Source organism: Seriola aureovittata, chromosome 4 (genome assembly GCF_021018895.1).
Source record: "Seriola aureovittata isolate HTS-2021-v1 ecotype China chromosome 4, ASM2101889v1, whole genome shotgun sequence".
Taxonomy (NCBI): Eukaryota; Metazoa; Chordata; class Actinopteri; order Carangiformes; family Carangidae; genus Seriola; species Seriola aureovittata.
This window is the reverse complement of record NC_079367.1, coordinates 15,788,171-15,816,116: the sequence shown is the minus strand read 5'-3', so window position 1 is coordinate 15,816,116 and position 27,946 is coordinate 15,788,171. Positions and strand designations below refer to the sequence as shown.

The 27,946-nt window shown below is 41.5% G+C and overlaps 1 protein-coding gene and 1 long non-coding RNA gene across 6 annotated transcripts in view; one reads left to right on the top strand and one right to left on the bottom strand.

Annotated features, from left to right (window-relative positions):
- grik4 (glutamate receptor, ionotropic, kainate 4) overlaps nucleotides 1-27,946 on the top strand; it is a 278,338-nt gene that overhangs the window by 177,489 nt on the left and 72,903 nt on the right. For all 5 annotated transcript variants that reach the window (XM_056374837.1, XM_056374835.1, XM_056374836.1 and 2 more), the window contains 3 exons: nucleotides 7,347-7,512; nucleotides 15,430-15,608; nucleotides 18,849-18,902. In XM_056374837.1, the coding sequence (XP_056230812.1) occupies nucleotides 7,347-7,512; nucleotides 15,430-15,608; nucleotides 18,849-18,902 (399 nt within the window). The remainder of the gene's footprint in view (nucleotides 1-7,346; nucleotides 7,513-15,429; nucleotides 15,609-18,848; nucleotides 18,903-27,946) is intronic.
- LOC130168188 (uncharacterized) overlaps nucleotides 24,420-27,946 on the bottom strand; it is a 16,221-nt gene continuing 12,694 nt past the window's right edge. Inside the window, exon 2 of the long non-coding RNA XR_008827395.1 lies at nucleotides 24,420-24,630. This is a non-coding gene — a long non-coding RNA (uncharacterized LOC130168188). The remainder of the gene's footprint in view (nucleotides 24,631-27,946) is intronic.

The window sequence follows — 27,946 nt, the reverse complement described above, 5'->3', positions numbered from 1 at the left end:
GAGGAACAGGCCTCTCTGGAGGAAAGGAACTTTTTTTTCTATCTGAACTGGCTGATCAATGAGATAGAGATCTCGTGGTCAATGTTCCACTCTCCTAAAAGGCACCATGGGATCCGCAGCCCACTTCATCTTTATCACTGGTCTGCTTCTGCGATTACCACAGGGACCTGATGCAGGCTCATTACTACCACAAATAGAGATCTGGCTGCGCGGCCTGAGACTGGAATGAGCTGGCGATCGGGGATGGAGATTGTTGGTAAGGCGGAGATGACACGCGGACTTCTCCTAACTCTGGTGTTTTATTTTCCTTTTCTCTCAAGATTTTTGTTTGCTTTTTGAATGCCAGCAGCTGGTCTCCCAAATCCCCCATAAACCTTTTGGTTCAAAAGGGGATCAGGTAGCCGTAATAGACTACCACCTGCCCTCCTCCATCTCCTGCCACCCTGCAACACCGTCCTCGCCAACTCCACTTTGGCATTCCAGCCTTTGGCATTACATTTGCTGACTGATGGACAATGTCTCCAACAGCATCTGTTCTCCGACGCTTAGTGGCCAACATAATTCTCTGGCTTACAATATGGAAGCAACCAGCCAGACTTCATCCTCTGTGTCCTGCTGTTGGTCGGTTTCCTACAATGATGATCTCCAAGCTGATTAGCTCAGTCCACTTTCTAACAGTAAATGAACTGTTCTCCGTGTGGCTACAATAAACCTTGTATTCTGCTCAGTGAGATCGAGCGGCTGCTGTCCACTTGGCTGCATTGCGAAGTGTTTTCAAGGACGGTCCAATCTTTCTGCCAAGAATGTCTTGTATGCTAATTTATAGCCAGGTCAATGTGTGGTAATGTAGATGAGTTACTTCAAACATCACTGATGAACATCTCCAGTGCTAACTTTCCTACAACCGTGCCTGACACATTCCAAGACCCATAAAAGGGTAGTAATACTTTATTAAACAGAGTTTTGTTCTGCCATCCCTCTGAGTGCAAGCCAACAGATGTAGTTGCTCATTATGTCTCTGCTCTCCATATGGCACTGCTGCACATCCACCTCCTCTTCACCTCCCCTCGCTCGGACCCCCTCCCGGCAGGCAAAGGTTCACAGCAGACAGGTAGCAGAATGAATTGGGCACTTGTCAGCTTAACAGCCGAGGCAACCCAGAGCTTGTTGAACTGGACGGAAGGGAAATTAGCTTTCAGCTTCACTCCAGCTCAGAGCACCGGTTTCCTCACTAATGCCCGGTCAGATTTGAAACTCCCTGACTCGAATGTAACCTTGAATTTTCCATTGAAGAGGGGTTATCGGAAGCTATTGGTAATCTTCATACAAAGCAATGGAAAACCCCTGGCTATGTCCAACAAACATCCAGAGCATCACTGGTTTGGCAGTTTGAGAACGTGCTGGTTCAGTTTATTCTTTGTTTTAATAGGTAATCTGAGCAGATCAGTGTGCAATCTCAGTGTAATTAAGGAAAGTATATTACAAACACATTGTAATTAGGTTGAGGTATTTTTGCTGCCAAACAAAGGTGCCTTCTTTTCCCTACTGCTCACTATGTGTGCAAGAGTGCATGTGTATATGTGTGTGTTACTTGTGCAAAGCCTGTGTCCTGTGAGAGCTTCCTCATTAAACGCCTGTCAAACCTCTGTCTGCGGACCTGCCAGCCGTTCTGTCACACTGCAGGAAACACACACACACGCACGCACGCACACGCACATATATATGAACAAGCGTACACATCGAAGCAGAGTGAGTGGACTCCGTTTCTGTGTCATATACACACACACACTGGTTGGGCTGTAAGAGAAGGTACAACTCTGTACCGTGTTGTCTGTGTTAGGGCTTCTTTTGGCTTGTCATTGCTGGGGCCGGGTTGCCTCGTTTGAAATTGTTCATGCTTGTGAAAAAACCTAGATCAAATCAAGATTTGGTACGGCCACTCTTTGCCTTTTAGAATAGTGTCAGGTGCACTTGCACACAGCTACTTTTCAAAGGTGCTTGACAGGAAGGTTGTTGCAAGCATTTTGGAGACCGTGCCACAAGTCTGTGGACGTTCAGCGTTCAGTGTCTTCTGACTCCATGATGTTGATCTGTTGCAGGTGTCCTTCTTGTCTCTGAAGATAGGTCTTTATGACTTACGGCTGTATGTTTGGACTGTCATGCTGCGCAATTAATTTGGGACCAATCAGATGCCTCCCTGATGGTATTGTGCGATGGATAAGAGTCTAAGCATCGTACCTAAAACGTTTTCACAGTTCTGAAATTCGGTTGGCATCCGAAAAGTATTAAAGTCCAATGCACAGCTCTAGTCATTACATAATGAACACAACATAAACAACTTTTATGACTTCCTGTTCTATTACCCAATGAGTACTGCATCTTCTAAATAATTAATGAGAGCCACAATAGTCTGCTTTAACTTTGAATGTATCCGTAGCCCACAGAGACCAAACAATAACAAAGCTAAATGCTGATGTTGTTATTGAATCCCATGAAACGGTGCGTCTTGAGTAATGAACCAATAAAGAGGAGAACATGAGACAGATTGCCTTTGACAACGGCCTCAAATCTCAAACCGCTAAACTCAGTGACACCATTTAATGAGTACTGATTGCAGCCCCTTCACCGCTCCTCACTCTCTGTTTATATCTACTACGTGTGTTTGTGTTTCCTCCTCTTCCTGTCCTATAGTGTGTTTCCCCTGTCTCAGCCTCTCTGTCGTTCTCTTCATTGCTCTCTTCTTCTGTCAGTCAGGCTGTCGTTTGCTCTCTACCCCTCTCTCCGTTCGCTCCCCTTTTCCTGTCTTTCACTTCCACGCTCCCTGTCCCTCTCCTCACCTGCCCGTCTTTCCCCTGACACACGCCTGTCTTACTCCACAGCAGTCATCATGGTCTTTAGTTCTATTTACAGTGAAGCTACCAGATTATTAAAAAACTTAGCAGTTACCTTGGGCTTCATTGTTTGCCTGAGATTTTCTTCCCTTCACGATTTTCAGATGTAATTAGTTTCACTCCCACACCAATAGCGCTGCAGCCCTGAGCAGATGCTTTTAAAAGACACTTAGATCTAATTTTGAGTTACAGCTTGCTTACTAGGATCTACAAGTTGTTTACATTGCTTTTAATAATAATTTTCTGTGCCCTAGCCAAGGAGATTCATATTTGCAAAGCTTGTTTGAATTTTACTATTGCCTCTACTAATGATATTGCAATGTATAATAGTTTGTGAAAAGAAGATGTTTAAAACCATACAATGGAGTTTATAGTTTCTGCAAGATAATTCAGTTTCACCTTTTGAGTGAAAGCGAAATGTTTGTTTTTACATCTGTGAGATGAAGATGACTCTGCATTCTGACTGAAAGCTTTCAACTAGGCCATATGCATGTAGATTACCAACCAGTAAACACTACACTGATATGCTGTACAGAGTTCTTGTGCTGAACATGACAGCAAACAGCAGGATCTCATAAGCTTTCATTCGAGGTCATGTTTCTGGTGACCTAATGAATGTAAGCACAATATTCACTCTCTTCTTTGCTCTGTACTCGCCCCACCAGCTCCTGAGGAAAACATCTGACAGCAGCTAAAATGCTACATTATATTAACAAAGTAGTTGCTGATTTTCGTCTGTTTGACATTTAGTGCTGGGCAGATATCGTACGGTGGGGTTTATCAAAACTTTTGAACTGGAAACAAGGTTGATGAAAGTGCTGAGACTTTATTAAATGAAGTTGTAGAACATAAAACCGAAACAATGAAATAAAAGAGAAAATCCTAAAATGCTCCATAAAGCTTAAAAAAGACACAACAGACTTGCTTTAATTTTTACCATAAACCTCAACAAAGAGTGACATTGTCCAATACAGTCAATCAACAAACGATAAGATTTGCCTCGCAATAAACTGACTCACTCTAATTTCCTCCTGCAGAACTAAACTGAAAGTGATGCAGCTGTGAGGTTCACAGAGTCTTTGAAGCTGTGCCCCGCTAAGACACATGTAGGAATGATTTTTCTGTTTTTATTTTTGGGATTAATCGACCAGCAGAGTGACTGATACTAGCTGTTGGTTGCAGATAAGAGGTCTGGCAAGTGACTTTGATGTGGCTGACAACTTGCTGTTAGTAATGCGAAGATTGATTTTCTTTGCTTGGAGTACCCCTGTTTTAACTCTAGTCCTGATTCAAAACACTTTGTCACTCCACACCATGAGGAGGATAGAGACTGCTATAGATTTACAACCAATTAATTATGTTGCTCTAACCAGGAGGAAATGTATTCAGGCATGATGCATAGGTAAGGTATTCTTTCAGCAGGCGTTGCTGTAAGATACCTTTAGCCTACAGCTCCCTTGTGGAAGCTAAGTGCAAAAAAGGAAATAGTTTTAAACACAGTGAAAGATATTGCAGAAAAATGAATTTTTCAGTAGAAAAAAATGCATTTTAATGAAATGTTTCCAGTAGACATAATATGGGAAAATGGTCAAGATTTGTAGTTAGATATATTCAGTGTGAGTCCAGGTTGGATGCTGCGGAATTTGATGATGAATCAAGACTCAGACCCAAGAAGTTCCCCTGAGATGCCAGTGTTTCTACCAATACGGTCCAGTGTGCCAATTCGATGGAAAAAGACAAAGTGGTATCTGGTGTCTTTGTGTGTGTTTGTGTGTGCATGTGAATATGTGTGTGTGTGATTGTGTGATTGTGTGAGCGTGTGTGTGTAAGCAGCTTTCTAAACCCCCGCTGCCTCAGATACAGCCTATTGAAGCGTATCAGGTTTCTAAATGAAAGAGGTCGGGCACTAGCACCAGTCCGCAGAGCTGAGGAGGAAAGAAAGAACGGATGGAAAAAGGGACAAGTGGAAAAAAAAAAGAGCAAACAATCTGGGATACGCAGAGAAACAGGAGGGAAAGGGACAGAAATGAGAAAAGGGCAGTGAGAAATTGTACAAATGCAACAGGGAAAGATGAAGGACACACCTGAAGAAGGGTACATTTCCCCAGTGTGGTGTACAGCTATTACCCAGGTTTTAGGGCTCCTTGAGAGGAATGAATGGCGTTCCGGCGGCGGCTGTCAGTAGTGGCCGCACCTCCATCCATCCAGACACCCAGGGGACTCCATTACACCCTGATGGGCAGGGATGGAAAACCAATCGAGGGGATACGGGGACGAAGGGGAGAGCAATGTATGGGCGCTGGGAGCCGCACAGACAGGCAATCTGCCATGATGTAGAGGCTCCCTTCCCAGTTCCTCCTCTCGGACCCAGCACGTCGTCCGGCATCCCCTTCAAGCCCTGCTGCGCTCTAACACAGTGGCTTGCCAGCTGACCGACCCGACACCTGCCACACTCATTCGCACTCTCCCTCTACACCACCACCCAGCCCCACTCCCCACCCCCCCTCCTTTTCCTCCCAGGCCTCACTAGCGCCTTTTACACAGTCTGTTCAAGGTGGAAATGTTGCGCCTTTATCTGCCTCGTCATTCTGTATAAAAGGTGTGAACACGGAATGGGGTGGGGGCATTGTTGGCCTGTCTTTAAGCCAGCAGCGTTGAAAGTCACAGAGCCGGATCGACGTCTGTGTAAAAGGGAGAGCCGGCATGACGGAACAGACACCGACGTTCTTGTGTTTCATGTCAGGGCTCTGACTCTTGAACGATGGCGTGCTATCTGAAACACACCGGGACGGCTTTGTTTGATTCGGTGTAAACAAAATCAAAGGCGCCTTAACAGCAATGGAGCAGGATGTCTGCGTAAAAGGGGCTACTGTAAGCCCCTGGCAGCATGTATTTGTTCACATCATCACGTGGAGAACCCAGGGAAATAGATGTGGGAGATGTGTTTGAACTGAGGTGGAATGTAATTTATGATTTTCCTGAAGTTCAGCAGATTTGTAGGGAGCTCCGGTCCGGATTTGTTTGCTGTGTTCAGGGAACGTTGAAGGCTGCAGGGTTAGCTGCAGTATACTTAACCTTCCCTCTGACAGTGGAGATGAGCCTGTGTTAGACAGATCAGTTAGTACAGTGGGGGTGGTATGATAAATTCATTAGGGGCATATATTTATATAGCTACAGCAAATCAACACTGTGAAAGTATAGCAGTCATTCTCACTGAAGGTTGTATACCTCACAGTGGAGCTGGGATGGGAGCATTGTGTATTCATTGATTCTTACTAAATGCTTGGCTGGCTTTGCTTTACTTAGCCCTGGTGTCTGATCCTTGTTCTGACTACTGGCACCTGAGTATATATGTTATTGCTCTTTAATGCTAATTTTCAGTCTCATTTTAAGTGTATTGAGGATGTGAGGACACGGTTTTTCAGACATTCCTTGTAGTCTGTCTTTATGTTTCTGGACTGTGATAGATTTACTACTGTTTTTGGTGGTCCAGCTGCACATTACATTTAAACAGTGACTATGTTTTGGTCTGTTCACAACCATTTTGAGTAAATGGTGTAGAAAATGAGAAAATTTTACACACAGTTCCCAAATTATAGGACAATGCAGCAGGACAGTGATCCTCCATACACAGTATATGCATTTTCATGGCCAAACAGTGGAAATATGGTGTTTGTTGATGTTCTATTGGGTGAAGAGTTTGTTAATGTTTATAAAAGACTACAGTTTCTACACTGTCCATCTTATGTGGATGTAATCACCCTCAAGTTAAAGCTGACACTGTTGTATATCATACAATACAAAGCCAAAACCAAACAGATATGTCACTGTTCAAATACTCATGGTCTAAACTGTAATTCTCCTAATTAGGTTAGCAATTAGGTTAGAGCAGTGTTTAAAATGTATCCCTAACACTTTTATATGTTTTCTTTTATTACATTACTCCAGATGTTTGGTTAATAAGGGTGTGCTTTTTAATGTGTGTTTGTAAAAGCTTCACCTGAAACACACAGTTGAGCTGCTCCACCGTGAGCGTGATAAACGGATGTTTCATAACATTGGGTGAGGGGGTGTTATCCTGAAGATTCCTCTAACAAGAGCTTGTTTATGTGGGCGGAACAAAAATAAGTTTATACAGCCATACTTGTACTTTACATCAGCGTCTGTGCCTCATTCACTGAAAAATATGTCTATTCTGAATATGCACATTACCACAGATCCCTGGGTTATCGTTGCTCTCAGTTTATCATAACAGATTAACCCGATTTTCCTCAGAGCTATTCTTTTTTTCTGGCATTTGTACTATTTTCGTTCTGCAGTTCACACACCCATTTTCTCTTGTTTTTATCTTGTGAGGTTTCCCTGTCTGCAGATGTCTGCTGCATTTTTAAACATAAATTGTGAAATGTCAAAATCAAGTGCAAACTATAGCCTGACATCAATATATCTGTGCAGGTGCCCTATGTCAAGGTGGCTCCAGAAGACATTCTGAAGGTTCAGTTCCCCCGGTTCACCACTCTGGACCTGAGGCCAACCAACACCGACATCAGCCTGGCCGTGGCCGGCCTTCTCACCTTCTTTAACAGCACCACCGCCTGCCTCATCTGTGCCCAGGCTGACTGTGAGTACAGCGTTCACACCCTCACGACAAAATACACGCTCATGCACACCTGCGGAGGATGCCCACACGCTGCCTTCCCTACATCTGCCAACAAAGTGCAAACATTTTTGTTTAATGTCTGCTATCCTTTAACACGTGTTAGCACACATAAGCTTCTCGCACACACGCCGACTGTGTTCTGACAACAGATGCAGCGCTTATCAACATCTCACCCTGTGACACGCTCCCTTCTGAGGCAGCTGCTGCACTCCACAGCTAGAACTGCTTCACAGCAGCACGCCCGACGTGCGCATCCCAAAATAAATTACATTTACTGCAAAATCCTTTCTCATTTTCAATGTCATCATCACGGTTAAATTAAAATAATGATAATTAACGCTACACTCTGTCATGTGTAATCTGTCTTGAAACTTCAATCTCAGTGTGATGTCTCATAGACTGTGTACACTCTTAAATCACTGCCTGCTGATGATCAAAATGCATCTTTAAGACAGACAAAAGAGAGTGCGGGTTTTCATTTGCAGCTGTATCCACCAGCGATCTGACCGCCCCCTTTGTCAAAGGCACTCGTTAAATTCTAAAGATACTAAACTGAATGACCTTAAGAAAAGCTTGAAAATCTCCTAGAGGGAAGTTATTTTTGTAAATAGAGGAGAAGATTAAATCATGGCCTGTTCCCACCCTCTTGTAGTCCAGCAAGCAGTAATTACAACTCCCTAGACAAAGGCACCGTGACCCTGAGTGGCACCCGCTAACCTTTTTCCTAATCAGCACAAGGCTTTGAAGAAAGGAAATAGGCTTGAGACATCAACGATGTGTCAGACAGTCTAGAGATGGCAATGAGCCACTGTGAGCCGCCCACCCCATCTATCTCGATTCTCAGTTCTTCTGCCTTTCAACTTCCTCTTTGACTGTCTCGTGGTCTTTACTTTGGAGTTACCTTTTATTTATAACCTTTAATATTTGTCCCTCAAAGCACCATGTTTCCCGGATTAAACCACATTTGTATGTTTTCAGAGCTTTTTACACAAATTCCATTACAGTAAATGAATGCAAATGTAAGGGGACTTCTTTAAAACAAGTTCTTTTATTCCTCTTCTATATTATTTGCCAAAGACAGATTTTAATTATGCAGACATTGGAAACTCTTGCTGGGAAGAATTAATTAAACTTGCTAAAAGAAAATACCATACATCTATCCGTAGTTTAACCCAGCCCTACTACATAACCCATTATAACTGCCGGGGTCAAAAATGTATCATTACTTGTTTTTCCTTCGGTGTTCCTGTACCTGCCAGTCATTTTTCTAATTTAGGGCTCAGATCCTGTTTCTGTGACATTTATTCCACAGAGAGTTGATGAATACAGTTCCGGCGAGAGCAGTGATAACAAGTGAACCTTTTAGGTACCCTCTGACTTTAATATTGGCAAGTTTGGAGAGAAGAAACTCATTTTAACATTACTTTTCTTCTTCCCCCTGGTTGTGTGAGGATGTGCAGGTTGCTGGGGAGGTTCTTATTCTGTGTCTGAGAGAGGAAAGGAAATTGAATGAAATGAGGGGAGATGAGAGTTAGATAGAAGAAAAGGAGAGGAGAGGAGAGAACGGAGAGGAGAGGAAAGGCTATTTGGCAAATGTGGGAGAGGTGAAATTTAGTGATTGGGGTGATGGAAGGGGAGGAGACAACCATGCTGGAATTATACATTAGCAACAAGAGGGAGACAGTCCAGGAAATGACGTGGCTGTATTGATAGCTCCCTCTCATGTGACCCTCATTCATTCGATGAAAAATGCAGCCAGTGGCAGCATGCCTGGATTTGTGTATGTGTTTGTATTTGTTTATGTGTGTGTCCATGTTCCGCAGCAGCAGCAGCAGCAGCATCAGCATCAGCTGAAAGCCATTCGACTTTGGCTCCAGCTCAACCAACTCCACCCCTCTCAGTCAGCTCACGCAGTCAGTTGGTCGGTTGGCAGCCCTCCTGTCGGTGGCTCATCCACATGTGCCAGCCCCATTAATCACCCAAGCCAGTGACAGCCTAATAGACCGTGGCCAATTCATGAATATTTTCTAGCCATGGCTGAGGAGGCAGGAGCGGAAGGGGAGCTGTGCCCAAAGGCATGGTGCACACCAGGACGGACATTAATCTAGCTAACCTCCACTATTGATGGCAGTGCGAGCAGTAGCAGCTGCAGCACTGTAACTCTGGGCAGAATACTGTCCATGTGGTTGAATGTTTTGCCGCTGTGGCCTTTGGTAATTGAAAGGAGGCACACATAAAGATGCATGCACAGAATTCGCCTGCATGAATACACCCACACACATTCACGTGCGTGCCGTCACATTCCCGCACTCAAAAGGTATTGTGCTACAGCAGTGCACTTTCATTAGTGAGCTGATTGGTGTACCTGTCAGTAAGCTGAGAGAGAACATCCAATAAGCTGTGGAATTTACCTGGAGCTGCAGTGCAGGTACAGAATATCTAAGTTCAACAAAACAGTAGGCCTCAAATGCTTGCAGAGCATTTTTCCACCTTTGATAGGCACAGTAGGAGAGCAGAGTTTGCCATTTTAACTCACTGCCTTGTTCCACTGCAGCTACAGTAGAAAACAACACTTCCGCTACTTGTTGTATCAAGGTTTCCACTATCATCTGCTCAGTAATACAACATGTCATATGGTAATTTTTTTGGGGTGATTATTAGATCCCTGAAGGGCCGACCGACTGACTCTCTATGTTTCACACTCTATGTGATAATGCCATCAGTAACCTGTAATCAGCGTTAGTCAGGTGGAAGAGGTGCCTCAATGGCTTGTGAAACAGAATGTATACAAAGGTGTAAGGATGACAGCAACATAGTAATTACAAAGGGATGGTATTTATGACTTTGATAATAGTAATTATACTGTGGCTAATATTGATCCTGATGTGGAGTGCACCAGTGTCAGTATTCAAAGTGACGGCAGTGGAGCTAGTAGTAATTTACATCACTTGGTAGTTTTAAAAGCTTCTTGTTGAATAGATGGAAGGCAGTGGGAATTAAACTTCCTTTTTGTAAAAAGGAAGTTTGTGTGTTTGTTTTTGCTACTGTTTAAGGCAAAGCATGTGCAAATGCAAAGGGATTTCTCACCTGTGTCAAAGAAATATTGACGATCTCCATCAAAAGACATCAAGTGGCTTCAATTGACAGCCATGTGTCGAGAGGGGGGTTGTCACAAGACAGGTTTCCGTACAAATGTAGAATAAAATTTCAAGAAGATGGACAAAAGACAATCCTTATTGGTGCATTTCCATTCATTACTGTTATGTAAATATTAGGAGTTGGATGCATCAAAATACACAGCTGGTGGCGCTCATTCAGTTGGGCGGTATTAAACTGTTGCAGAGGAAGAGGCACAACAATGTAATGTAACTTTAAATTGAATGAGCTCCAGTCAAACTTCAAACAGTGAAGAAAAATGTAAACATCATGATCAAAATATGAAGTTTATGTTGTATGTAAGTCACATGCGTCATACACAGTACATCATGATTTATTTGCTAAGCCTGTCACCATTCCACCTTGTCGCCTTTTGCATTCATTGATACACTTTTCTACCTCAGCCAAATGTTTTATGCAATATTTTGATTTTCTTTTCTTCTTTTTTTTTTCTTCTTTTTTTTTTTCAGCAGATTTTCAGCATTTACACATTTATGTGGAAATTGAAAATGCGCATAAAAACAGTTGGATGGAAACCCACTGTGTGACATTCTGGGTATAAATCCAACAGGGGGCTTTTGTGCATTTCCTTGTGCCTTCCTTTCTCCCTCTGTAATTTATTTCACTGTTATCTAGCCTTAAAAGACAAAATCAAAACCCAGAGTCATTTCACATAGAAACATCCCTTGTGAATCACCCTGTAAAGGGCATTTTTCACCTGAACTCTGCTTTCTTTGTCTTTTTGCCATAATTCAAATCATCTACAGTTATATACAATTATCTGCATTTATGTATAAATGTGTCCTAAAATATCATCCAAGTTACAATCATGAACAAACACAATCTATTTTAACTAATAACACACAAATGGTTGTATTGTTTTTGTCCACATTGAAAACATCATTCGAATGTTCACACCCCTCGGCTAATGGCATTAACTAAAACTAACTGGAGTCAGGAGTTATCTAACCTGGAGTCCAATCACTGAAACCCAATTGGAGGTGTGGGTTGGAGCTACTTTGGCTTTTAAAAACCACTTAAACATCTTGTGTTCACTAGCCTCAAGAAACATCTGCTGATATGAATCATGCCTTGAATTGTTGTTTTGTATGAACGATATTCATTAGTCCACCGTCAAATTGTCTATAAATGGAGACGACTCAGTTCTGTGGCTACTCTCCCTACAAGTGGGCGTCCGGCTAAGATGACTCCAAGAGCACAACACAGAATGCTCAGTAATCTAACAAAGAAGCTCAGAGTAATAGCTAAAGGCTTAAAGGAATCTTTGGAGCTGATTCTGCTCTGCTCATGAGTCTACCATATGCAAATCACAGTGCATGGTCCCATGGAGCATGTCCAGTCTGTGGACTGATGAAAATAAGCTTGAATAGTTTGAAGGAACATGCAGTACAATACAGTGGAGTACGATGGATGGCTTTTTTGCTGCCTCTGGGTCTGGACAGTTCATCTTCATCGAGGGGAAAGTGAATTCCCAAGTTTATCAAGGTACAGGTCTTACAGTATAATGGTTATATATAAATAAAGGTTATTGGTGCCAAAGGAGCTTCCACCAGTTATTAAATCCTAGGGTTCACTTACTTTTTCCACCAGTGCTATGAATGTTTAATGGGTGTGTTCAATAAAGACACCGAAGATTGCAATTGTTTGTGTGATAGTAGCTAAGAGACGCTGTGTTTGTCCACATTTGTGACTTAGATGAAGATCTGATCACATTTTATGACCAAATAATGCAGAAAACCGGCAATTCCAAAGGGTCCCCATACTTCTTCTTGCCACTTCTTGAATAATGTGCTCAGACATACTTTAAATGTTTTGACACATGATCTTGTCGACAACATTTTAAAGCGATGGCCCCAGTGGTCGCAAAGTCAGAAAACTATGCCTTATTCTCTGCTCAAGGCTAAATGATGAGTCATCACAATGTACGGCTGTCATCAAGGCTTTTGGGTCTGTGTTAAAAGCTTCATCTGTGACAAAGGTTTCATTATGTATTATTCACCTACACCTGTGAGGGAAATCACACTCAGCTGCGTTGTTATATTCACAGGTTAATGTTTTTACACTGCCTGTGCTCCTTTAGTGCGGCAGTATTTTCTTTTGGTTATTTTGTGTTTCTGCACAAGGGTGTATGTGCATGTGTGTGTGCATGTGTGTGAGCATGTGTGTGTGCGATCTTGCAGGCACCCAGTATGTGAAAGGTAAATGAGTGTATGCCTAAGTTGAATGTCAGCGCTCACCTTTGTCTGTGCGCCTGAGAGAGAGTCGGAGCCATGTGTCGTCCATGCCAATGAGGAAGTTCATTCTCACTAACACACACATAGGTGTGTACTTCTACACTTGTGAGGACCCTCTTTTATATTCCCTAGATTCAATTACTTGCTCGACCACAACTTTTTCTCCCATCTTAAACTTAGAAAGAGTAATACCTGCTCTGATGGGTGTGGTTTGGTATAGTCACAAGTGTGCATTGCTGTATCTGTAGCCACACCAAACAGTGATGTCATGGGGTACTGGCGCACACCTGTGCCGTACATTACTGCAGGAAGTTAAACCACCAGAGGTCAGCAAAAATAAGATTTTCAGTGAAAGGGTTTTTCTGAAGTTACTTTTTTAGATTTCAGTCCTGACACCTGAGGTTACTGGTAATAACATTTCCTGTGCCTGCTTCACAGTAAAAGCCATCTTGCTATTTGCTAACCTTTATGAAGCAACAGAAATAGGAAATGTTCTTTTCTCTATTAGCAGTATATTATCACATTTCCAGTCCCGCTGCAGGGAGGCCATCAGTTAACCGTGAGGCTGATGGCAATTAGATACAGTTATGAACAGTAACACTGGTGTACATGCATGCATCATTTCGCGTAAATCAGACATTGCCCGTAACAATAAAAAACGATTTTACTAAACAATTAATACATTTGCATTCATTTAATTAAAATGTTAACTTAATTCTAAGCTTTATTATGAAACCAATTAAAAAACAGTCAAACAATCATGTGAAGATGAGGCGTCCAGCCAAAAACATCCCCACTTTTCTAAAATGCTCTGACTCTCAATGTCTTAACCTTGGTCCTCATAAAGAGAGACGTGCAAGAACACACACACACACACACACACACACACACGCACACACACGCACACACACACACACACATATACACACACACACACACACAAAATCCCACAGAACTTGTTTTCTCTCTACACGGACTTTTACAAGTCAAACTGAAGAAGAGCAAATTTTTCATTCAGCTGCATGTTTTTCATTTGATTGAAACTGGTTCACCAGAAGCAGTGAGGGAACAACATGGCTGCTGTAAAGCACCCTGGTGAAAAAAGGCTCTGACTCCACTTTGAATCCCGTGCAGCCAGAACACTAAAGAGAATATGAGCTTTTCTTCTGTGTCACTCTCTATGTATCTAGTACAGTGCACCGTCTAATGTCATGAACTCGACGTGAAATTGCATTTGATGCTCTGCAAGAAGTTATAGAGAGTGGATGCAGGAGGCAGACAAGGAGGGCAGTTCAGCAGAAGCTATTTCAAGCTCATCAAAGTTATTCTGCGTTATACCACCGAGGAAGCTGATCTGACAGGTTTGAGACACAGGCAGGCGAGCGAGCAGCAGCCGGGAATGATGTCTCATGAGTGCACAGACACAGGGAGCCAGGTACAGGAAGACAAACACACACACACTGTAATATACTTCCATACAGCCAGGCTGAAAGACAGGCTGACGCGAAGACATAATTATAGAAGCTATTAGACATGATGCTGGTGGCTGGGGCCGCACTGTACCGTGTGTTAATGTGCTGTGGAGAAGCTAAAGGAGCCAGCTTGATAACTAATGCTACACCAGATTTGGTCTCCATGTGACAGATGAACTAAAGTGCTGTCACCATGGCAAATATAAAATATCTGTGGACACAAAGTCTAGAGGGCCATTTTATTATTACTTAATAATGACAATAGTAGGTAGGGGCTCTGCTAATGCCTTCTCCACAAAGTTACGTCCTTCTCATATGACTCTCTTTGCCAATAGTGTGTGATATGAGTGCAGCGAGATTGAGCCAAATTGCCGAAGCGAGGCCAATGTCACTGAAGCATCATCATGCTGTGGTTTCATTCAGGTTGTAGTTTTCTCACTCTAACCGACCTCACAAGTTAGTTTCAACTCCTATATGGAAAATTACCCCAATAACCTTTCAGAGACTGCTAATATATGGATGCAAAGTGACTGGTGAAAAGCTGCTGGGAGCATTTTGATTAAGTCGGCTATGGTTTAATTAGGGCAAATCCTACTTACCTCACTGGAGTCAAACGGTCTATTACCATGGGATAGAATACAAGAGACATTTCTGAAATGCCCCTTTTGTGTTTGATAGCTTTACAATAATTGTAATTAAAGGTAATCAGTCCGGTTGTACATGGAAAATGTTTTGTGGATTCATTGTTGTCAAATGTGGCAGAAAACAAATGGAGTATTGTATTCTAGGACAATGAACTCCTGTTGAGTTTATACTGAGTTTCTCAGATTTTCTTGCCTCTCCTTAACTTTTTTGCTCGTGTATTTTCTTAACTTTTAAAAAAGACTTTTACAGTGAAGCTCCCTCTCCTTGGAAGAGTCTTCCCTTCATTACAAGCAACCTCCTTATGTGTTTTTTTTTTTTTGTGTGTGTGTGTGTGTGTGTCTCTCCGGCAGGCTTATTGAACCTGGAGCAGCTCCTCAGGCAGTTCCTCATCTCCAAGGAGACTCTGTCAGTGCGCATGCTTGATGACAGCCAGGACCCGACCCCGCTCCTGAAGGAGATAAGAGATGACAAGACTGCCACTATTATAGTTGATGCCAACGCCACCATGTCACATATCATTTTGGAACGGGTTAGTATGGTTTAAATGATAGCCATGTTATTTTTTATTCCATATACGTATATATATAATATAGAGTCTTAACTTTATTCTGTTGAAAAAAATTCCCAAGACCCACATTTATATAATTCTCATACATCTCAAAAAGCAAAAGTAACGGAAAAATGCCAGGGGCAAAAAGTGTTCAAGGCTTAAAGTAATTGTGTATGTTGAGAGTGATTTTCATTTTAACTGGAAGAAAAAGTTGATTAGTCTGTTTTTTGACCTGTAAGGATAGAGGTTGTATTCCCCACACGGCTCAAAGAATAGCGTGCAGAACATATTAAAAAAAAAAGAAATACCCTTTTCACCAGCATTAACTCTTTTCTGTCTTGAATCACGAGCTAGATGGCATGAATTTCTACACTTTTTGACAGTGCGCACAGCTTTTAAAGAGGGAGGGGTGTCAGAGCCTACAGACAAAGAAGTGTACCAAATAAAATGAAGCAATCTCGTCAAACAGTCCTGTTACATTAAATTATATGGATGAGTTGTGTTGCAGTGATTCATCATTCTTAAGCGAGTGTGAGTAAGAGCAGACTCATAAAATGAAGGAATCCTTTTGTCTAATTTCTAATACAGTCCATGTTATGGATTAAAACAAGTCAGCGAAGCAAATTAAGTGCATTGATTCTTTCATGCCCTTATTATCTATTATCCATCTGTTGCTTCTCTTCTTTTTTTGCATAATAATGTAACTATAAATTTAATATGCAAAATTTATCCAGCAAGAAAACTTTCTGACAATCTTAGTGAGTGTCTCTGTCAGTAGCATAACAGTATGACCTTTACTGTTTGTGCTTTCTCCACAAATGGCACATACAAATGTTAATTAACATCTCAGAACATTATTAAGACCTTGGACACTTTGACTCCAGCATAATGCTGAAGCGTCTCCTGATTGGAGACTTATTGTGTGTTTGTAAAGAGCCTTTATGGCATCAATAAAGGTGAGTGTTGGAGCAGAGGAAGCGAGGGTGTTTGGCAGCAGCATATGGTCTCTTAGTAATTAATATACACCTCATTATTTCACGAAGACGATGGATGGATGGCTAGAGTGGAGGTGACAATAACTGGAGACAGAGGGGGGTTTGGAGGAGAGGGAAGAAGAAGGAGAGATGTTTTTCCACCTCTTCCTCCCTCATTCTCCACATTATACTCTCCTTCTTTCTATCTCGCAGTCGTCTTCAATCTCAATCTCTCACCTCAGTCAAGTGTTCATGGCGGCCATCAGTGGTCATCCAGTCACCATGGCAACCCTGGGCCACAGAGCAGCAGGAAGCCGCAGCGGGATGACTCTTCTCTGTTCCCGTTTCTCCTTCCGTCTGTCTCTTCGTTTTCAATACGGAGTTGCTCTGTTTTTCACTCTTTGCTCTCTGCCCGAATGCAAAGACGATAATTCCACTTAATATCTTCACACCTCTCTCCCCGTGTGGTCTTGTGTATCCATCCCTCTATCTGTCGCTCTTTTGTCTCCTTGATGTGTCCCTCTGTTTGTCTCGCTGTCTGTCAAGAGACAATCCTGCAGCAGGGTAGTTGGGAAATTGGAAGTCCCGCCCCTCATGTTGAGTGCTTAGCTGCCAAACATATCAAAGCTGTGCGCCGGCATATTTGCCAGTCGCAGATGATGATAAGAGTGCCCGGCTTGTCTGAAGGGACGGATTCGTCCTTTGTCATGCAAGACGTCGCCGCTTATTTCTCTGTTTGCATCTTACATCAAACCATCGTCAAACAAAGGTCCCGCTCTCTGAGGTTTTGGAATTCAGAGGGGTTTAGGTCAGCAGTGTTAGCGGTCTGAATGTAATCTCGTTCAGTCAGGCCTCCACTGTTGTGCACAGCTGTACAGTAAGCCCAGCATATAGGGGTAGTGCAAACCGTGTGCACTCTGACCAGCCGCCGCGGTAGAACAAGAAGGAGATCAAAAAAATGGGCAGGGAAGCTTATTTTGAAGGCAGTGATAGGAGATGTTTTGGTGTGTCTTCTGAATGGGATGTGGGCAGAAAATAAGAGGTTCTAATGTCACTGTCTGTTTGGTAATATTAAAGGCACAAGTCACCTAAGGCAAAAATTCAGTGCTTTGAAGTATTACTTTCCATATTCTGCGTAAAGAGGAAAAAAATTTCAACCACCTCGTGCCATTATCTGATTATCTAGCTTTAACCGCTGTGTGAAATCCCAGGGCAGATCCTAACAAACAACTTCCCTGAAGCGTAATAATTACCTTACACAGTCGTCACGCTTATGGTAGTTTCACTGTAATAACGTGCTAAATATACTGAATGGGGAAAGCTTCATAAAGACATCATGAGAGGTTGTTCCGAGTTTAGAAATGAAAGACGTATTTGGATGAAATTACTGTTATTATTTCACCTGCAGAACACACTTGAATATTGATTAACAGAGTTTGGTCCTAATGCCACACAAGCACCCACACAGATGTGACAGCCAAATATCTGTTATTAAACTGTTTCTGATGATGCACAGCCTTAGAATAATGACAGTGTGGAAACAATTTATTATGTAAAAATCTACATTTGAGTAAAGCCAGGTGTGGTAAAGGTACTCGCTGAGTAGCACCTCGAAAAAGAGGGATGAGGATTAATCCATACTCATGAAGAATTTCACTCAGGATTAAAAGATGATTTGTGAAAAGACTTTCTTGGTTAAAGAGGTTCTTTGAAACACCCTCTTTGGGTTGATGTGTACAACTACATGATATGTATTGATTTTAATCATTATGAGCATTTCAGCGTGATTAAACAGAAGTCTATAGCTCGATGGTTTTCTCTTTTTGCTGATGACTTTAATGAAATGAAACTATGAAAAGTTCACGCTGTCCTTCACAACTGCTGCTCTCTGTGACTTTATTTTAATCAAATTGTAAGACAGTGTTGAGCAGCATACTAATGCACCTCAGAAATTAATTGCTCCATTGAGAGCCATCGTCAGATAAGAATGTGTCTGGTCTTATCAAGATGTGGATTTGATCAGTTTTCTGTGGTGAGTGGAGTTTCACTGAATCACTGACCTTTCAACTTCTCTCTGCACCCCTTTATTCTTCACTCTCTCTGCTCTGGTTTGGTTTCCCCGTCCCTCCTCTCTTCCTCTGACCTCTTTTTGTTCACCAATCTTCAAATTTCTGCTTTGTGCCTTTTGAACCTTCTTTCTCTTACATTTTGTTTTATCTTGCCCCTCTTGTCTTTTGCCCTGCAGGCATCAGAGCTGGGAATGCTGTCCGTCTACTACACATACATCTTCACCTCTCTGGTAAGGAAATGGGTTGATGGTGCGGGTATTTAGGGGCAATATTGATTCCACACCTACGGGAGCACATCAGTACTGCTGTACTGCTGTAGTTTATAAAAATGTAGCACTTTAATTCACTTGAATGAATGATTGACACAAACATATAAATAATAAGAAAGATTTAATTGCTACATGTAATATTGTTGCTGTTTCTGCTGCCGCGGCATCTGTGGCCGTCCGTCCCATTCTTTTGAACGCAAGATGTCAGGAACAGCTTGAAAGAATTTTGTGTCATAAATGTTCGCTTGTAGTCAAGGAAGATCTAATTTGAATTTAGCGGCTAAAGGTCAAAGGTCAAGCTCACTATGACCCCAGAAAACAAATTTTTGGCCATAATTCAATAACTCACTAATTATGACTAAATTCCACACAAATGTCTGTAGGATAAAATGTGACAGAGTGGTGCCATTTTATATCCAAAAGGTCAAAGGTCAACTTCACTGTGACATCATAATGTTCTTCAAAAACCCTTTTGTGGCCATTATTCATCACTCTGACGCAGGAACAGAAGAGGACTGTGATCATATTTCACATTTGGTCATCATTGGTCTGTGCTGCCGGGTCCGACACACTAATGCAGTGAGCATTCAGCAGACAATGAACAACACAGCTTAACAAAGTCAAATCACATCAATAAATAGTCTTAATACCTTTTAATGAATTCCTCCAAAGTTTTCACCACGGACATGAATCTGCACAGACATTGATGTAAACCGAGCCATGCAACCACGAGTAATTCTAGTTCGTATAATTATGATTTTGGAAAGTCTGCCAAGCTTTCAGCGAATGAGTCATGAACTCATCTTCTTGAGAGTCAGCATTTCTTAAGTTCTTTCTTTCTTGCTTTCGTTCTTTCTTTCTTGCTTTCGTTCTTTCTTTCTTCCTTACTTCCTTTCTTTCTTTCTTTCTTTCTTTCTTTCTTTCTTTCTGTTTGAATGAACTCATTGTACATGTTTAATCAGTATTTTGTGGGTGATTTGCAAACTAAGCTTGTACTGTATAATGTTTCCTTCTTGATTGGTTCTCATTGCTCAGTTAATTGGCACAGAGTGCACCTCATGATGATTCTTGCTTGTTTCCAACTGTTAGCCTTGAACCCTTGTAATGCGAATTAACACTTGGGAAGTGTTCATCCATTATGTAATGTCTTTTCATTCATGCCCATAAACATAGTTAATCTTAATGTAGCTTTGTAATGGATGCTTCATACTAGATGTTGTATATTGTTTACAGGGACAGTGTCTTCAAAAGAGGTGACAGAGGCAGAAAGAGAAAGAGCTGAGAGAGGCAGCTAAAGGGAGTGCTTCTTGCAAAGTTGCTTTCAAAGCAGAAGCAGGCCAATCGCTGAATCATGACCACTGAAATATAACAGCCACTTCTTAAATGCTTTATCTCCAGTAGGTATCCACAGAAGTCACCAGAACAATGTTTGTTAAAATTCAAGCTGCAAGTTCAAGTTTTTATCAAAAGCTGTCGCTGGGTTTGGTAAATACTACATTAATATTAGGAGTGTTTTACTTATCGTTTTATATGAGCTACTGTATCAATATTAGGATGAAGATATGGGAAAAGAACAGTTAGAGAGGAGCTCCTTCATTATGTGTATTTGTGTGTGTGTGTGTGTGTGTTTGTGTGTGTGTGTGTGTGTGTCTGTGTGTGTGTCTGTGTGTGTGTCTGTGTCTGTGTGCATATCACGGCAAAATGTGGTCCTGGAGACACCCACTGGAGCAAGAACTACTAATAAGGCAGTTTTGAGAGGCAGTTACTTTGGCAGGTGTTTATATGTGTGTCTGTCCGTCCATCAGGCCGGGCTCAAAGATGGGTGTGGTTCTTCCCTCGAGTGTTGAGTGCGCTCATGTAATAGTGTAGTAATATCTACTGAGTACTCATGGGTGGGAAACGTCAACAGGTTGGCGGCTGTTGAGGTTTGTCTGATCCCATCTAGAGATGATCTCTAGTTTGAAATGAGTCACTGCAATTCTCTGCACACATAACTTCTGGACATGAAAGGTATTGACCTCAAATTTGAGAATAACAGGGTTTAGGCACATAGAGGCGATGGGATATGTGAGAGCTATTGTAAGATCTTAGGAGAAAATCTGATGCAATAGTAAACTTACCAGATAGCTGCTCCCTAATGGAAATTAATGAGGTTTGAAACACTTTGCTCTAATAGCACTGTAGAGATGATTCATATCAAGCTGATTTATGACTCATTAAGAGTGGGCTGCTGCCATCTTCATGTTTTCCTCCACAGCCCTTGACATAGTCACTTCTCTTATTGTATCTCTCTTTTCTCTTCCCGCTTTTCTCCACTGAGCTTGTCTTTCCTTTGTGTCTACACCTAAATAAGCTCACTCATCACTCTTCTCTGCTGTTGCTGTGCAGGTCTGCTGGAGGGCACAGCATAGCACGCAGATTCATGGTAGATACTAGATGATGACCCCCTAACCCCCTCCCCTCCCCCACCTACCCCTCCTGCTACCATCACCACCATTTTCTTAAAATCCAGCCATTTCTCAGTGACGGCATCGTTAATAGCTTCAGCTAACATCATTAAAATGGTTAGCAGTGTGCCCCCGGCAGCCATGGACATAATGCAGAAGCTGTGAGAGGAAGAATAGAAGCGCTGTTGTCTCCTTAGTCGTTGTAGTATGTGATTCATCCTATTTATTGTGTTTTTAAATGGGTCTGCGGCTTGTGCAAAAATGCTCACCACACACTCGTATGCATAAATACACCCAAACACAAAAGAGGATTGGAACAAGTTTCCATTATGTTCTCTCACAGTTTGGTTCATTGTTCGGCCATTTTCCAAACTCACTGTGATAGTGCATATCTGGCAAGAATACACTTGAATGCTTGGATCACTTATTCATGCTCTCATTAAAGTACACTATGCCATTTCATGGGGACTGTCCTGTGCAGAAAAATGACACAGCACTGGCCATTTGTTCAAATACTGTAAAACACTTGAGCACATTCAGTGCCAAAGCAGGACGTTATGCCATGTTCTCACTGTGCAGCGAAAAGTTTAAACTTCCCTAAAATTTAATGAAGAACAGAACGCAGGCGCTAACATTATCCTGTATTCTGACACAGTAGCATCCAGGACTGACCTCCAGACACTGGGGAAATACTAAACAGTGGTTGTGCTTTTGTGAAGAGGGCTTTTTTTTTTTTTAAGATTAACCTGTAGCTCCATAAAATAAAGTAATATAAAATGCTCCACCGATCTTCATGGTAATGCTTGGTAACCACTTTGGGCACTAGCCTATCCTTGTGAGCCAGACATTAACCAGACTGGTGAATTATGTATATGGGCAAAACTTAGTTATGATGGTAACTGTGCCTCTAGTTTTTGATGGGAGCCCTAGTTTTGCAAAGTAAACACTGTTTAACTGCCAACCCTGTCTCTAATAGAAATTATACAATTCAACTAAACTGCAAAAGCAAATACATTTAGTAAGAAATGTAACTTTGAACAGATTACGTTTTCTAATATAACTGATGGTCTTGTACCCTCTCCCGTCTTCTCACAGAGAAGTCTCACAATCTGCTTTTCTTACGTGTGCAGGCAGTTCCATGTGTAGCCATGTTGCATTGGACACAACCCGGGCCAAAACTGAGGAAGCTGTGGTGTTCATGGGTTATTTTATAACCTTGCTCATGCAGTTGGCCTTAATTGGAAATCCCAGCTATAATCAAATTTGTTGCCGTGGTCACAGCTAAACTCACTTTTGTTGGATTGAGGTTGTGCCTTGGGGCAATGTAGTTCAATGTAGTCTCCCTAATCTGTTTGTTTTTAATTAAATATCCCACACTTCAGCTTCAGCTGTCATTTTTTAAGAACTTCACCACCAACTTCACGCCAACACCTCTGAGAGGTCTTCAGAGTGACTCTTGAGCCACAGAAAGCAAGATAGTTTATAGAGAAGATTATTCTGTATTTTGTATGTGTGTGTGTGTGTGTGTGTGTGTGTGTGTGTGTGTGTGTGTGTGTGTGTGTGTGTGTGTGTGTGTGTGTGTGTGTGTGTGTGCGCATATGTGTGCACTCTAAATGATGTCGGTTGTTCCAGTCCAGATATTTCTATTATCTCAGGGAGAAAATAACATTCCTGAAGTCTGTGTAAAGGTCACGCTTATCACTTAGTCCCTCACCTTTTCGTTCTGAAAGAGCTTTTGAATTAGGCGACCTGTGACCTGATACATTTGCTTCTTCCTGACAGTCTTCTTTATGAACATGATTAATTAAACTACATAGGAAGACACTGTGGGGCAAAAAGAAATTCTGCACCACTTTTAGAGAATATGGATTTTAAAATGTCTGGGATGTTCAGGAGGATGAATTTGAAATGAGCAACTAACTGCATGTGTTTATCTTGTTCTTATGACATGATGAGCTTATATTAAAGAAAGGCAGCAGTAATTTGCTGTAATTGCCTGATGTGTTTTCTCAGTGTGGTGTCCTGAGGAGCTGGTGCTGAGGATTTGCTGTAACACGATTGTTCGTGTTTTGACATTAGTTTGACTTTATTAGGCTTCAAGGCGTTTCTGTATGGAGACAGCGCTCCCATTGCCGCAGAGAATTAAAGTGTTTTTCGGGTAGCAACCAGTTTTCTTCAGAAATGTAATTGATAGTTTTCCTTCCCAAAAAGTTATTTAAGCTATTTATCCTTTTTCTAAAGCACTTTAGTCTTTAACTTGTTTGCTTGTACTTTTAAAGGACAGTTGGCAGCATACATAATTTCTGTTTCAGTATATATAGACATTGTGAAAATAAAGAGGTAGACAGATCACATAAAGCTCAGGGGTGCGGGTCCTAATTCTTCACTCACCCGTCTGTGGGAACATTTTTCTAATATTTATTTGACAGTGCCACAAAGTTCATGGCTTGTGATGTTTTCTTGTTATCTTACATAAATCTGAATTCTGCTGTCTGCTGTAATTTGAACTAGTTTTTTGGGGAGTTTGGCTTCCACAGCCTCTCATTAGTTGAATAGATACAGAACTGGTACCAACATGCAGATAATTCGTTTGCAGATCTCTTTGTATCTGCTATCATTAAAACACTGTCACTTGTACAAATGTAAATGTCTGTGTGGTGAGGAGAACTGGCCTTACGATGGGACCTAACGAAACCTACACATCTAATAATAATAGTTATATTTTGAGGTTCAAATTCGAGTCACTAACGATGTAAAACTACGGATCTTCGAACCTTCACTGTGTATTCTGATCAAAAGAGCATCTAATCAATCCAAATTGCTGGCAAGAGTTTACAGTTTATGGTTATAATTGCATGATGGAACAAGTGAGAGTTAACCCTGAGGGTTAAAAAAGCAGGTGCTGAGTCAGAAGATTAATATATAATATTAAGTTTTAAGTTACTATGGGTAGCCACAGTGTTAGAAACACTTTTAACATAACCAATAACTGTTCTTTAAGGACCCACAAACAGAACACAGACTCGATGGAGCAAGTTGAACTGAATTTATTGTAAAGAGAGAGTGTGGCAGGGCAGGTGAAGGCTGAGGAGAATTGAGAGGCTGGCAGGCGACGAATGGCGGAGCGAATCCGGGATGAGGAAAACAGGGCTGGCGAGGTGGCTGAGGGACAGGCAGGCGGTGAGTGGCTGAATGCAGAGTCTGTCAGTGAGGGACGGCAGGCAGACAGGAGGAGTATGATCCTGAGGCACAGGGAGATAAAGGTTTGTCAGAAGCAAAAACACGAGGAAAGCAAAACCAGAATTCACTACAAGGCCCAGACGTTGTATCACACTGGTAGACCGAACGATCTGGTGAAGAGTGACTGGAGAACCGGGGCTGATGAGATGACGAGATGCCGGTGTGCTGGCTGAAGCAATCGAGAAGAGTGGTTGAGTGGAGCAGGTGAACAGCCGCAAGGAACGCCACGCCCAGAGACACACAAGGACACACATACACACACACACACACACACACACACACACACACAAACTGACAGACAACACAGGAAACACAAGGCAAGGGGAACAAACCTGAGGCCTGTACTACGAAGCAGGACTTTTGGGTTAGCTAGGTAACTTTAGGTTTAGCCCTGGGGTTTTAGGGTTACGATGGTGGCTCATTAAATCACCATGGTAACTTACGCTGAACTCCTAACCTGCTCCGGAGCAGGTTTACTTTCGGGGGTTCAAATCGAAGCCTGTCAACAGCCCAACTACTGACCAATCAGATCACTGGAAAAACTGAGTCATCATTCCCACAGTATCCCGACAGGAACAAAAGAGTTCACAATCAAGTGACAAATAACGATGAGCAGTAGATATTTTTATAAATCAGTCAAATCGTTTTGCTCGTTGAGTCTTTCCACGTGTTCACTATGGAATTAAAACAGATCTTCTAACAAACCAAGGAGAGTTTATCACACTAAATAACTACATAATAACTATTATAGCTTCATTATTAATTGAACAAATATACTGTTGATGCTCTTACTCTTCTTCCATCACTGCAGCTGAGAATAACAAGAGGACGTGATAACTGGAATTAAAAACTAAAACCTCTGATGTCTTTTATTAGAAAAATGATCCACAGTGTTAACTATTTCTCATAATTAAATGAACATTTTAGTCAGATTGACCTCATCAGACATAAACTACTTCTCTCCTCACCTCTTCACTTGAGCAGCAGATACTGTATGACATTACTTGAACTCTTTTTCCTGCATCACATGCTCATAATAGCTTGTTCATCATGAGACAAAAGAATGAAAAATACTCATCAGTGACTTAATAATAATTCCTGTGCTTTCTATTTACTGTATATCTCAAGCCTGACTGTAATAAGTGGAAATTATTTCTATTGTTTCTTTTCTGTTCTAGTTATGTGATGTATTGTTTACATTTCATCTTGGTAAATAGCACTTTTGGATGTAGCACCCAATTTACCAGCAGGAATCACAGTTTCTTTTCATATCATATTAAGTACTTTATTCATGGCTCTGACGATGTTGCGTATAATTAACAACTCCACCTCTTTCATATGAATGTTCTCGTAGCCAGATAGGTAAACCCAGAGTCAACTGAGCCAGTTGATAACCAGCGTTGTGGTACAGGTTATCCGGGATGTCAAATGTTAGGTTCAGTTGAGCCAGATAACGAAGAGATATCCTGGGTAAGTTGAACTTGCTGCGTAGCTGAGGCCTGTGGAGCCCTGACCAGGATAATGACACTTTACACTATAATATACACAAAACTAGTTTGATATACTTTACAATATAATGTGCTACAGTTTTGTTAAATGTGGATGATGGCAATAACTCACATAATTCAGTTTGGATGTAAACGGTAATAACACCATATATTACCTGGCTCATTCAAATTGGCTGCTCGTTGAGTCTGACTTTTTTGTTCCTAGTTTGACCTCCAGCTCCGCTCATACTCTCTCCTCACTTTTGTTGTATACATTTTTTTTGTTCGTAGTCGCAAGTTGTGCGTCCGTCTTTTCTCATTGTTGGGATGTAGTTGAGGTAGTATTCTTTAATTGAGGGTGACATTAATAAAATGGTGAATGTGGATAAAGCACAACACTGTTACTAGGTTTAAATTTGTCCTGATTGAAATGACTGGAGTAGAGTAAATGTCTCAGCGTTGAATCTGATATAAGATGTCATCACCCTCTCTCAGTGTCTTAACCAGCTCCCCTGGCTGATGAAGATAAAAATAAGTATAATTTCAAAATAGCCTGGATATAATTTTAGCACTTTCATAAAAGATTATGAACACTTCAAACAAGGGAAAACATGTCAGACACCTGTTTGCTTCACAATCGATGACACATGATTGTACAAAGTGCACAGTTTGTATTCACACCAAAGGATGCAGAAACAGTGTTGTTGATCAAACACATACACTGTCAAATTTGTAATACATGAAAATTACTTAGTGTTCTTTTATGAAGAATTTATGAAGAATTTAAGCTGCAACTGGTAATAATCAATCATACGGCATCATTAAAAGTGATGATAAATAACAGGACTTTCTTAAGAGACCGACTTAAGATTAATTATGCATGCATTAACACGAGATAATGTACTTCTGATTCCCTGATGAATCAAAGGAAACCTGTAGTTAATGTAATTGCTCGTGATGTACAACTCCTTTGCAAATCGTAATCTGTGTAATTTATTGCTCTGAAATTCCACAATTACCTTACAAATTGTTGAGATTTACAAACCTTAATTATCATTAAAATCTCTATCCTTTCTGTATCGACTTGCTCCTCCTTCTCCGTCACTCTGTTCTCTCTTTTGTTTCCACCTATTCTCTCCAACCGTTCCCTTCTTCTGTCCCCCTCCTCTGCTGACACTTCATTTATCTCTGACTAACGATCTGCCAGACTGCTCCCCTGCCTAATCTGTTTCCCCTGAATCATCTCAAGACGCTCATCAACGTCCTCACTCAGCTACCCGTCTCGAGTAAGGGTTTTTGTCATGCCCACTTATGGATGTGACTGCTTTCAGTCTTCATTTCGGTTTTGTTTTGTTTACGGCGCGTGTGTGTTGATCTTATAAATCTGTTGTCAAAAATTAGGGAAGGAAGAAGAGGCAGAGATGCTCCATTTTTCTGCCATCATCATCATTATCATCGAGCAGAATGTTTGCACTGATTCCCAGTGAATGTGGTCTGATGTTTCAAACTGCGAGGTATATAATTCAAGTATATCATAGCTTTACTGTATGAGTTGTTTGCATTCTCTCTCTGAGCTCCCCATATTTTATCCATTTTGTGTGTGTGTGTGTGTGTGTGTGTGTGTGTGTGTGTGTGTTTTTGTTTGCGTTTGAATAAGTGGTACAAAAGTAAGTGATAAACTGCCAAAGGTAAACAAAAAAAATAATAAAAAATTTAAGTAACAAAAAACTGAAAAAGTGTGTAAATTTCATAGAAAACAGGGATTAAGAAACTGGTTAACTCACAGTTCTCCTGCAGCAAATAAATGAAGCCTTGAAAATCAATGCAAACA